Source organism: Trachurus japonicus, chromosome 17 (assembly GCF_045865225.1).
Source record: "Trachurus japonicus isolate A0001 chromosome 17, Traja_1.0".
Classification (NCBI taxonomy): domain Eukaryota; kingdom Metazoa; phylum Chordata; class Actinopteri; order Carangiformes; family Carangidae; genus Trachurus; species Trachurus japonicus.
Window position 1 is genome coordinate 2,719,381 of NC_140923.1, and position 12,698 is coordinate 2,732,078.

The 12,698-nt window shown below is 42.3% G+C and overlaps 1 protein-coding gene across 1 annotated transcript; it reads right to left on the minus strand.

Annotated features, from left to right (window-relative positions):
* Positions 1-887: 887 nt before the first annotated feature.
* On the minus strand, positions 888-11,861 carry LOC146969730 (uncharacterized). Its single transcript, XM_085804699.1, has 2 exons — positions 11,759-11,861; positions 888-4,273 (listed from the first exon to the last, which is right to left on the minus strand). The coding sequence occupies exons 1-2, from the start codon at positions 11,856-11,858 to the stop codon at positions 903-905; spliced, it is 3,471 nt and encodes a 1,156-aa protein (XP_085660825.1). The 5' UTR covers positions 11,859-11,861; the 3' UTR covers positions 888-902.
* Positions 11,862-12,698: the final 837 nt, after the last annotated feature.

Here is a 12,698-nt window from a genome sequence, read left to right on the forward strand (position 1 = left end):
CTGCCTCCACCTAAAGTCATCAGAGAAACTCTTCAGCAACTCTAAACGGAAACCGGCGGGCCGATCTTCGTCTCAGAGCTGACAAAACTCTCCGGTAAGGCATCTTGACCGGTCAAATGCCGCTAACGGGACGAGATCGGTCAAAACGGAGGGTTCAAGCAAAGACGCTTTATTTTGGTTCAAGCTAGCTACATCGAGGGTAGGTTAGCTTCCTATTTCAAAGTAAAAGCACAAATTCTATCGTCATGGTTTTTTGTATGTAAAGGGCAATGGGTGTTTTATTTTGTGAAACGGTTAGCTTGAGTAGCGCCGAATTCTTCCAACAAAATTGTAAACAGCTGGTATTTAGACAAATTAACGACACACTGCTGATCTAAATGGCTACTTTCTCACCTAAAAATGTTTGAAATGTTGATTAAGTGATATATTTACAGAGTTTAGAGCTAAAATGAAATCAACTTCTGACTGCTGATTTCGGCTCAGGTAGGAGGCAGGCAACACTAGCTCTGCCCATATCTCCCTTGTCTCCCTGCACGCAAAGTAGAAAGGATGGTGTCTATCTTCTGGTCATGGTCTCGAGAGTGAGGCAAAACACACAAAAAAAATGTTGGCCTATTCCTTTAAGAATAAAATCCTAAAATCATTCCTTTGGACTTTGGATAAGAAAAGTTATCAATAAAATATGTGTGTGGGAGAGAGAGAGTCTATAAAACTAAACTATTTATCACGTCAATTTGAATAAAAACAAAAAGGTGAAACTAAATTATAAAAGCAGGCATAGTTAACATTTTGCTACATAGAAACTAAAACTACTGCTCATCCCCCACAGTCACGCTAATTAACTGTTTTTACTGGGGGAATTGTTTCACAGGTTCTGGTTTTAGAATGTTTTCAAGTTAACATTAACTGAGTGGATCTTCTCCCTCTGTCACCTTCTTCAGAAGAACTGCTCGCTCTCTGACGCTGTGTAGCTGTTCGATACGCTGCTTAAATCCAGGTTTGGCCTCACGTTCCTCTGTCTGTATCAGGAGATCAATGTAATCTGGAGTGGACAACGGATCTGGACAGAGTGCGATCTCTCTCAGACGTTTCAGGCAATTATCTAATGTTCTTGTCATTTCTATGATTTTCTTCTGCACCTCCTCATATTCTACTTCCAGCTGTTTCAAGATTTTCTCTGTGTTCATCTTCTCTCCCAATGCCTCCTCATATTTCTTCTTCAGGTCCTGATATGTACTCTTCTCTTTGACATATGTTGGTACGGGTCCGCGTGGCATATTTATGCCTCTTTCCAAGTCCTCATATTCCTTCATGTGGGTCTCGTGGTTTTTGAGTGCATCTTTTGTCATGTTTATTTCCTCCAGTTTTGACAAACCCTTTCGTATCAGTGGCCGCAAACCTTCAACAGTCGCATCAAGACGTTTACGTTCTTGGAGAACCTCCTTGGTCAGGGTCAGACTCTGAGGTTCCATGCTGGATAGATGAGTGAAGAATGTCTTCATGCTGACTTTCCCCATTTTCCAGAACATGTGATCAAAGTCGTCCTCATCGGTCGTGGCTCCTTTTTTTTTGGCAAAAAGCATAGAGTTGTTGAACTTGAAAGGGAGAACAGAGCCATCAGGGTTTGTAGCACATGGGATCTCAGCAGCTTTGATGGCCTCCAGGACTGGAGGTGATTTACCATCAGCAAACGTGACCAGAGCAACAATGTTTCTGGCAATGTCCTTCCCAAAAATGGAGAGGATGGCATCAAAGATGTATTTCTGTGTGTGTGTCAGACGAGCTAATGCTGACTGAACTACAAAACACACTGCATCAATGCTGTCAATTCCACCATAGACAGAGAAAAACTCTCTGATTTTGTCTGTGATTTTTTTGTCCTGTGTGATTCCTCTTGTGTATCCAAACCCTGGAGTATCGATGATTGTGAGGGAGTATGGAACTTGGAAACCATCTCTGTGGTTGATCTGATAGGCTGTCACCTCTGAGGTCTGACTGCACGCTTGTGATTTATGAGTTTCTTCACCTATCAGTTTAAATCTGTAGTTGTCCTCCCAGTCGACTCCTAGGATGTAGTTGATCATGCTGTTGATCAGGGTGGTCTTATCAGATCCAGTGGCTCCAACAACCATGATGGTTTTGTTTGTTGCATCTTTTGCTGGCGTCCTTCCAAAAACCTTTTTGTTGAACTGACCATCTCCTGCTCGTTTCAGATTTAACAGATAGACAGGTGGATCACCTGGGAGGAGAGTGAACTCTGTCTTATCCAGTGGTTCTTTCTTAGTTTGAATCTTGAGCTCTTCTCCAGGCTCACTCAGTCCAACACCAACATCTGTGCACATCCTGATGGAGTAGACCGTGCTGTGTTTAAGGTTCATCAGAGTGAAAGTGTACACCTCCTCCGTGGTGTCTGTGCTCATCCACTGACTGCCGTCCTCCTCCTTGAACTCAATGATGTACCTTCTTACATCACACATTTGGACAGTTGGGGCGCTCCATGTCAGAGTGATGGAGTTTGCTTTCACTTCGGTGTCTCTTACCTGAGTTGGTGGACTAGCTGCTGGGGGGGTCACAGCTGTGCAGATGTTGCTGCTGACAGTGTAGCTGAGTTTGCCCACAGCTGTGACTCTGATCTCATACTCAGTGTTTGGTCTGAGTCCTGACAGAGTCACTTCCTCCTGGTTCTTCTTCAGTGGTTCAGATGCCCACTGAGGGTTTCCTTCCTGTTTGATTCTGTGTTCTACTCTGTACTCTACAGATCCAGGATCTGGTTCAGGTGCTGCTCTAGCTGTTATTGTGTCATATGAACCAGCAGTAGCGGTTGGGGTGGCAGGTTTTGATGGAGGAACAAAGTGGACTGGTTCATCAGACCCATCTTCATATATGAAAATACACGCCCCTGGATGACGTTCATCATATTTTGATGCAGATATGAATCTGGTGTCATCACTGCTGTTCACCATCTTCAGTTCTTTGAACAGTTGTAGTTGTCTCCTCATAGTCTGTCTGGTATCAGTGGTGAGCCAGTCTAAGTCTCTGGTGGTTAGATCAGAGGATTCTCCAGCTGTGTCCATCATTCCTGCTGGTGTCAGGTGATTGGACAGTTTGACCAGAAAACTATCAGGCTGCTCTACTGAGGTAAATGAAAAGCACACAACATTTCTGACCTTTAAATCAGACAAGAGGTCATCCAGCTCATCATCCATCTTCACATCTAGTTCCTCCAGCTGCTTAAGGCAGGACTTCAGTGTGTCTGATTCCTTCCCCTTGGTTTTCAGCCACTGATTTAGGTCTTTACTGTTGAATGGTGACTTCTCATGTGCCTTGAGGATCTCCTCCAGGGCACTTTCCTCTTTCCCACCCCCTCGGATTGAAGGAAGCATTGACCCGAGCTTCTGCATAAAGTCATACTTGTAATGTTTGCACATCTGCATCAAATCCTGAAACTTCTTTTCCATGGCAAGAAATGTTGCAGCTGTGGTGTCTCTCAGCAGGTCACAGCATCTCATCTCTGCCTGGTTCAAACTCTCTATTGTTTCTGAAGAGATTCTGATGAGAGCACTGCTGATGTCTCTTAGGAGTCTTGCTGCTTTTGAATCCAGCTTCACCAGAGGGTAGAGCCACACCCTGAGAGGAACAGCATGTTCTCCATCCTCTCCCAGCGTCTTAGGAAGGTCTCTGTAAACACTCATAGCATCACTGAAGGACGTTGGGTTGGAAGATAACTTGAAGTCTCCATGAAATGTGCAGCTAAACTTTTCAACTGCTGCTTTCTCTTCTTCGTTCATGCTGAAAGATGCTTCACAATTTACCTTGAGGAATTTCAGTTTATTGAACATGACTTTAGCCTCCCCCTCCACTTGTTTCTTATCTTCCTCTGATGATGATTCTCTGTCAAACACAAAGTAAGCACCAGCCCCGTACAAGATGGCTGTGACCACATGAGTGGCAGTGTTGTCCTCAAACACATTAGGATGAGCCACCTGTCCACGACCCAGGTGAGCCATCGTTAATGATTCAAACTTTGTTGTTGTTTTGTACTGAAGAGTCATGCGTGCTTGTTTGGCAGATTTCTTTGTGTCTTTGAAATATTTTGCTGATCCATCTATATTCACCATTCCCCCCAAGATGCTCAACTTCAGAGAGCCAGAGATGTGTAATGAATTTGACTTCTCTTCTATTGAATCTGATGTGGTGACATTGAACTCAGTCTTATTTTGATGTTGAACATTTGTATTATTTTTCAGCTGATCTGGATCCCACAGAGTTACACCTGTTGACACATAAATGACACAACGTAAGCAATTACGGCATTTCCTGGAGGTAAACAATATTCTTCAGCCACAACAATCTGGGTTTAGGCCAGGGGCCGTATTCACAAAGCCTTTTATCTTACCGCTAGGAGTGCTCCTAACTCGCACTAAAAGTTTTTACGTAGGAGTTTTTTCTTAAAAGCTATTCACAAAGCCGCTGAGTCCTACTCTTACTAAGTGTGACAGTTGAGGTTCCTGTCACTATGCCTCCAATTGATCATGTGCCCTGGCTACTTGGCCAAAGGGATGTCCCTTTGGGTGACTGGCAAGCGCGCATGACTCTTACCCGGGAGGTGTGGGTTCAATCCCCGCCCGGGCCCTCTTCACCTTGCCACATAAGGATAAATCACTAAGAGCAAAGTAAGAGTGACGCCCTGGTGACGCCCCGTTGCTATGGATTACGTCAATTCTCGTGCACGAATTCGAGGCGCTCAACACGGTGATTGGTTGTTGAGTGCTGGCGGCACCTCAACAACCAATCCTCTTTCAGTCATCCATACATTTGCCTGCAGCCATTTCCGATTCTTTGTGAATAGGTCTTACTTACGAGGACTTTTAAGCTCTCCCAGACTTAGGAGCTACTTTTAGGCCTAAAATACTTTGTGAATTACTCTTATTTTAAAAAACTAGGAGTCCTAAATTTAAGACTGACACGCCCACCTTTTTTAGGAGTTGCTCCTAATTTCGGCCCTTAGGAGCTACTTTTAACCTTAAGATTCTTTGTGAATACGGCCCCTGGTCATAGTACCACAACAGCTGCAACACTGGTTGTCAATGACATAATCAATTCACTTGATAATTGCCTGCACTGTACTGCATTCTTTATTGATCTATTGAAAGCCTTTGAAACTGTGGATCATAACATTTTATTTTTAAAAAAAATGGTTTCTTTGGGTTTTGAATACTCCTCAATAAATTGGTTTAGTTGTTACTTGTCTGGGAGGACACAGACTGTTGTAGCAGATGGGTCTAGATCAAGTTTACTTAATGTGTACAAAGGTGTACCTCAAGGGTCATTTCTAGGTCCTCTTTTATTTACACTATATATAAATAATATTGTTCCGTCCTCCATGTCTTGTAACTTCCATTATTATGCGGATGGTACAATTCTATATAGTACTGGTCCCACACCAGAAACAACAGTCTTGAATTTACAATCTGCTTTTAACTGCTTTAACTGTTGAGCATAAGCTTGTTCTGAACCCATAGAAGACCAAATGCATGTTCTTCTCTAGGACTCAAGAGTATTTTAAATATTTGGGCATCTGGTTGGATAGTAGGCTGTCATTCCAAACGCATATTGAATATCTAATCAAAAAACTGAAAAAGAAACTTGGTTTTCTCTTCAGGAATAAATCGTGATCGATACTATGTAAAACCATAGTACAATCAACAATTATGCCTGTCTTTGATAATGGGGACATTTTGTATATGCATGCCTCCTCCATTCTGAGGTCTCTTGATGCAGTGTTTCACACTTTTATTACAGGCGATGGGTTCTTCACCCATCACTGCGTCTTAAATGAAAGAGTGGGTTGGTCTTCTCCAGTGTTGTGCTAGTTACTGAAAGTAACTCAGTTCATAACTCAGTTACTTAAAGCTGGCCTGTGGAGTTTATACATATAAAACAATGTCCGTTACATTGCAGCCACTGCCAAACGACTTATTAGGATGATCATTGAACGCATCTCCACCACACAACAGTCCCTGGTTTACCCAGGAGCGCAATTGCCTCTGAGGAGCGACTTTCCCGCGCTGTCGCACAGGGAATTACGTTTGCAACGCAACACGTTCGGATTTGACGTAGGGTTTAGAGCGCTGGTAAACAGAAGAGAAGAAGAACATGTTATCTTATTTTTGTCTAGTCTGATATGCAGCCGGTGGAAGCACTGACACTGCAGCCACCGGAGCGGAGGAGACCCGACGGCGGATTCGTCCCGCCCCCCTCCCCCCCAGACACGCACCGCACCGTAACTGGAGAGATCCGCCCGGTGAGCGCGTTCAGAGTCGACCACCGTACCCCCCCTCTCGCTGACCTCCGCGGTCCTGGACCGCACAGGTACCAGGAGACCAAGACCCCCTGTCATGTCGGTCCTCCGCCCTCTCTGATCCGCCGCTAGTTGCAAGAGCCCCGCGGAGCCGAGTCTCTCCCTCCTCTCCCACACTTCAGCACCTGTCCTGGGCTACAGCTTGGCTCACTCCACCGTCCTTTACTTTTGAAGTAGCTATAACTAATAATAATGCAACGTATAGCCTATGTACGCATATGAGTGATCAGAACAGTAAATTGTTTACACTACTTTTAAAAGGAGTAAAGTCATTTAAAATGAGGACCGAGCCGAGCCGAACCGAGCCGACACGGTGCAGCCCAGGACAGGTGCTGAAGTGTGTATGAGAGGAGGACAGACCGGGCAGGAGCAACCAGCCCAGAGGCGTCTCGTCAGTCCTCGGCCGTCTTTAATGTCCCGAGACACCTCGTTCAATCCGTTTAAGGTTATTTGTTTGTGTTTAGGGAGGCTATATTTGCTTAGAATATTTTTTGGCAACCAGAAAAGCAATGTTTGACCCGGCGTGGCGGCGCCATCACACTCGCTCGCAAAACAAAAAAAGACAAGAAAAAAGGAAAGAAAAAACGCACTTACACACATTTTGGAGGAGGGAAGCGCGTCACAGCATCATTTTTATTAAATCATAGTTTTCTCTAAATTAAGACAGTGTGCGGGACTATTTTTCACCCAGCCCCCCCCCAAAATGTAGGCCTATGTATAAAAATATGAAAATAAATTGCGTGTAGGCCTAGATATCGTTTAGGGATTTTTTTTTTTTTTTTTACTAAACGTTTACAGTTTCATTCCGTGTAAACGTTTACACATTTATAAGGTCACACCCCTAAATAAATGCCAAAGCTGAATGACCACAACTTTTTTTTCTCTTCCTACTTCGCCAGTCACCTGGTTGCCTGGTTACCTGCACTTACCGTTCGGGGAGGGAGGGAGGGAAGGGGGGGTTCAACGTCATCGAACGGCGCAGACTGACTGTTGCAGTAGCCTACTCGAAAAAAAACACGGCTGATGGCTCGTAATGAGCAAAGCTCCACAGGGCAGCTTTAAACCAAAAAGTAATGCTTTACTAGGAAAGTAATTTTTTTTTTTTTTTTTTTTACTTTAAAACGTTTTTCCAATGCTCCCATTAAATACAGGTTGATAAAAAGAAACCCCTGTATAAGAAGCTTAATGACTTCTGCTTTAAAAAAAAAAGAAAGAAAAGTCTCTTAACGAACACCTGTAGCTAATTGAAAGTGGGGGAGAGGAGGTGAATTCTGCCTGTGATGTCCATTAGTGGGCAGTGCAGGACAAGAAATGATGGATACAAATCATTCAAGACTTTTGCTTTTCTCTGCTGCTTACTTGGTTTTCAAAGTTCCAGTGCAAATCAATCTTAGAGCAGTGGTATAAACAAGAAACATGTTAACATAAACCAAGATAGAAAGAGGTAAATGCATCATGCATGATTTGAAAATAAGCCAGAACAAGTGTTATTAGTTTACTGTAAGTTCACAGAGACTGGTACACTAACAAAGTTGGCAAGGTGGGACTCAAACCAGTGACCTTGTGGTTGAGAAGCTGCCACCTTAACCTCTGGACTATAGTACTTGAAGAAAACAGAGGTTGAGACTTTGATGAATTTGAGATTATTCAATGATAGCTGAAAGCTTAGCAGAATAGTAGAAAAACAGCAAGAAGTACAAATAGAGGACTTCTGTGCAAGGTGTGACTATATTTTGTGAATTTAAACAGTATAATGCCATTTACAGCGAGTTACAAACTGGAGATCCATCTGCTCGGCTCTGAAAAAAAAAGAACTAGTGTGAATGGGAGCAGAGAGCTCCCTGGCTGCATTTAAAAAATATTTAAAATTATTCTCTAAGTCTCTTTGCGTTTTTGACTAGATTTTTAGCAAGAAGACAAGTGTGGCTACAAACGTGGAGAAAATCATGTGTCTAGAGTTTAAAGGTCCCATATTATGCTGTTTTTCAACCATTTCACATGGTTCTAAGTTGTCCAACCATATTGTATTCCTAGTGTATTGTCTCCAAATCAATCTGCAGCTCTACATCTCAGTAATCTAAAAGTGGCTCTCCAGAGCTCTCCTGCGAACGAGCCATTTCTGTGTCTGCACCTTGAAATGCAAATAATATGTGTAAACCACGTCCACTCCACACCTGTCACGGGGAGAGGGTGTCGTTTTCACTACAGGTACATGTGCCAGTGTTGACATTGGGACAGGGGTCGGGCATTGATTTGATGAAAATTTTACTGTGGCAGAAGGAGAAACATGGAGAGACTCCTACTACCATCAGAAAGTTCTGTGTGAAACTGTCAAATAAAAAAACAAGTGAAACTGAGGAGCGCACTGTTGTATGGACTGATGAGAAGTTACCGGAGAGTGAACAGACTTTTTTCACCTCTAGGCGTCATAGAAAGGCCATGGGAACACATAGGACCACTACAAAACCAGTAGAAAGTTGATTTTGCATAATATGGGCCCTTTAATTTGTGGCTGTGGTGACAGTTTAGCCAGAAAAAATCCAGAATGTTTTTTGGCTGTCTCCCGCTCTAACGATGATGTCACCACTCTAAGCTCTGCTAGTCAGACGCAATACACATCCATTATAAAGTTGGATTTTGTCAAGGTTTTTAATGATTTTAAAACTGCCAAATATCTGAAACTGTTGAAGATTTATATTAATATATAAAATAATAATTATATATATAATTATATAATAATATATAAATTAAAAGTTTGTCTGTATGACTCATCTTTTAATGTTTTAAACGTTTTAAAATTATTAACATTTTTCACAAAATCCAACTTCATAATGGGTGTGTATTGCGTCTAACGAGCAGAGCATAGAGTGGTGACATCATTGCTAGAGTAGGAGACAGCCAAAAAACATTCAGGATTTTTTCTGGCTAAACTGACACCACAGCCACAAATTAAACTCTAGACACATGATTTTGGCCACAGTTTGTAGCCATATTTGTTTTCTGTCTCAAAATATTGTCAAAAAAGCAAAGAGACTTAAAGAATAATTTTAAATATGTTTTAAATGCAGCCAGGGAGCTCTCTGCTCCCATTCAACCTAGTTCATTTTTTTTCAGAGCCGAGCAGATGGAGCTCCAGTTTGTTACTTGCTGTGAATGGCATTATATTGTGTTTAAATTCACTCCGAATAGTCACACCTTGTACATAAGTCCCCTATTTTCTACTTCTTGGTTTTTTTCACAATTTTGCTAAGCTTTCAGCTATCATTGAATGATCTCACATTCATCTCTCATATACCCGAACAAGAGTTATGACCTGGTTTTTGCATTGCAAAATCACCCACTGTCCCACATCTTGTACTGAGCTGTCCAGCTGTAGTATACTGGTATTGGCGATGTTGGTTTTCTGCCTAATTGTTTGTCCAGTTTTTTGCTGTTGTTTGTTTATCTGTTTCTTATTGCTGTTTGTGTGTCTCTGGTGTGGTGATGCTGTCTTTTTGTTGTTTGTTTTGTTTTGTTGATAGTGTGTCAGCCTCTTTGGACTGTAACTAATACCACTTGGTCTGGCTTATTTTCAAATCTCGCATGAGCAAAGTTGACAATGCATATACTGCATGCCCCTAACTTTTTTCTTTACCTCTTTCAATCTTGGTTTATGTGAACATGTTTCTTGTTTATACCACTACTCTAAGATTGATTTGCACTGGAACTTTGAAAACCAAGAACGCAGCAGAGACAAAGCAAAGCTCTTTAATGATTTGTATTCATAATTTCTTGTCCTGCGCTGCCCACTAATGGACGTCACTGACAGAATTCCCCTTCCCTCCCCCGCCTTCAATTGACCCTTCGCCAACTCCTCCCACAAATGGCTATTGTCCAATCCTACGTTAGCAACCGTAACTATAGGCCTGGCAAGCTTTCCGCAGCGAGTCATTATGTTTGCTTTTGTGGACACATTTTGAGACTAGGACGAAAAACATTTGTTTGTAGAGAAGGATGTTGTTGTTGCTGCTGCTACTACGGCGGCGGCGGCGGCGGCAGCAGCAATATAGAGATGTTCAGATACGAGCTGACTTTTTTTTCGACTTCAGCAAGTGTAAATATGGGGATAACCATATGTTCACCTCCGAAATGACAGCTGTACTTTTACCGCGTTTACCTGGGCTTTTAGGGCTTTTACCTGGGCTTTTAGGCGAGGGATCCTCCAGGCAGGGACTGCTTTCACTGACTGATACAGCGGTGGGAGAAAACAAAACAGCAGCGAAAGCTGTATGTGGTTCACAGTCGCCCAAAAACTTGCAGTTTGACAACGTTTCATGACCAGTGAGATGACGTAAGTCTTCGTGGGTTGATAGACGGTAAAATTACCGGTCCTTACTGCTGCTCTGTACATTGTCCAGTCGTGTCGTTGAACAGATGTTTTATCCTCCTGCGCGAGTCACGTCACTGAAAACTCTGAATGATCTTTGTGACTTCTTCTCTCTATTATCTCAGAACAGTTTATCCAGACATTTGCTGATATTTCCTTTGAAATCTATACCAAATACTGCCAGGAGCATGGCTGGGAGTGAAAGCTTGCCCGCCGTAGCAACAGTAACCAAGGGGGCGGGGCTTACGCGAAGGGTCAATTGGTTACAGGTGTTTGTTGTGAGACTCATTGATTGACCACACTTTGCAGCACATCATCACATTACAATCAATGACAACAGTCTTGATAAGTGTGTGCTTGCTGTGGCAGAGTGGTGAAGTAAAGGTTTAGTGCATGAGGTCATGGGTTCAATTCCTGCCTCAGTCATGTCACATCATTGCTTGACATTTGATTCCAACTATTCAGCTGTCATTGGACAGTCTTTGATTCCTGATAGTATAAATCTCATTGCAACTCAGGTCCACTGTGGCCATATGGGTAGTGTGGCAGGTTACCAGTCGTGAAGTTGTGGGTTCAATTCCTGCCTTAGATATGTTTCTTGCATGTCTTTCAATTTCTTCTGCTAATTCAGCATGGTTCAGCAATGGCTTTAAGCAATCACACGCATTTTCCTTTAGAAAATACTCTTTCTAGTTTTATGCTGTTCTCCTTGTGTCTGCTCAACGTACTTCAAATTCTGACATTACCAACTTGATGATCACATGGTGTACTTTGTTTATAATTGTGTTTGGTTTTGTTTGTTTGCTTGTTTGGTTGGTCGATGTTGCTGTTGTTGTCATTCTTATCTTTGTAATCAGGGCGTCATTGAAAAAGAGAGCCTGCTCTCAGTTGGCTTCCCTGAATAAATAAAGAATTGAAATGAAATTAAAATGTTAAGTCAATGAATTGTGGTAATAGTTTTAAAGATGTAATCCATGTCTTCATGTTACGATTCACTTCACTGAGGGTCTGAACACATCATCAGGTCCTACCTGGAACAAGAAGGTCCCTCCTGCAGTCATACAGCATGCCAAGCTGGAATGGTCTTCCCAGGGCTGCAGTCTCTATGGTCTCATCACCAGCTGAGGCCATGATTGGAAAGTTTCAACTAGAAAACAAACACACAAAGTACATACTAAGTGCCTCTAAATAATGAAATTGTCCTCAAGAGACAGAGACAGCTCTCGATCTCCAAAGAAAAACTCAGCACAGACTGACTTCCTGTAGCAGACCTTGTTCCAGAGTTGATGTACCTGCTATCTGACCATTATGTTGTGTAGGGAATGTGAAGTTTTACATCATGTTCAAACAACAAGAAATGACTACTGTGACTGCTACTGTGCATGTTTCAGCAACGTCACAATTACCGGTAACTAAATATCTGGAAACAAATTCAAATAGTGAGTGAGCCTGTGAATATTCTCATTTGTCCAGGTCATAGTTATCTCAAGGAAATTCAAATTGAATGCAACTGGACTTGGTTATTTGTCTTGGAAGACGTTTCACCTCTCATCCAAGAGACTTCATCAGTTAATGTTCGCATCTGAACAAACACGAATGGGGCTTTTCTGAAATATGACTCATATCTAAGCTGTGAATAAGTGGAAGGCGACTTGTCAGCCCCCACAAGGAAGTTATGTTGATGGATTTATAACTCACAAAGGTTTAAGTTGCTCCACTGTCACATCTCATCTATTATCTAGCATTATTGTGCAACACATGCAGAGTTATTGATGAGGCAGGAGTCTAGCAGCCAAGCAGGACATGCATGTAAATGTGCAAATGTGATCTCTCTGTGTGTCTCTCGCTCTCTAAATTCAATTCAATTCAATTCAATTCAGTTCAAATTTGTCTTATTGGCATCAATGTCAGTTGCCAAAGCATAAAGACTCAATGAAACAAAACAACAATAAACTTCAGAGTTACAAAGAA

Excerpts from the sequence above, each read along its gene's own strand:
- LOC146969730 (XM_085804699.1), bottom strand. The coding sequence starts at position 11,858 with ATGGCCTCAGCTGGTGATGAGACCATAGAGACTGCAGCCCTGGGAAGA. Across the intron at positions 4,274-11,758 it reads GAGGGACCTTCTTGTTCCAG|GTGTAACTCTGTGGGATCCA; the intron begins GTAGGACCTGAT and ends ATGTGTCAACAG.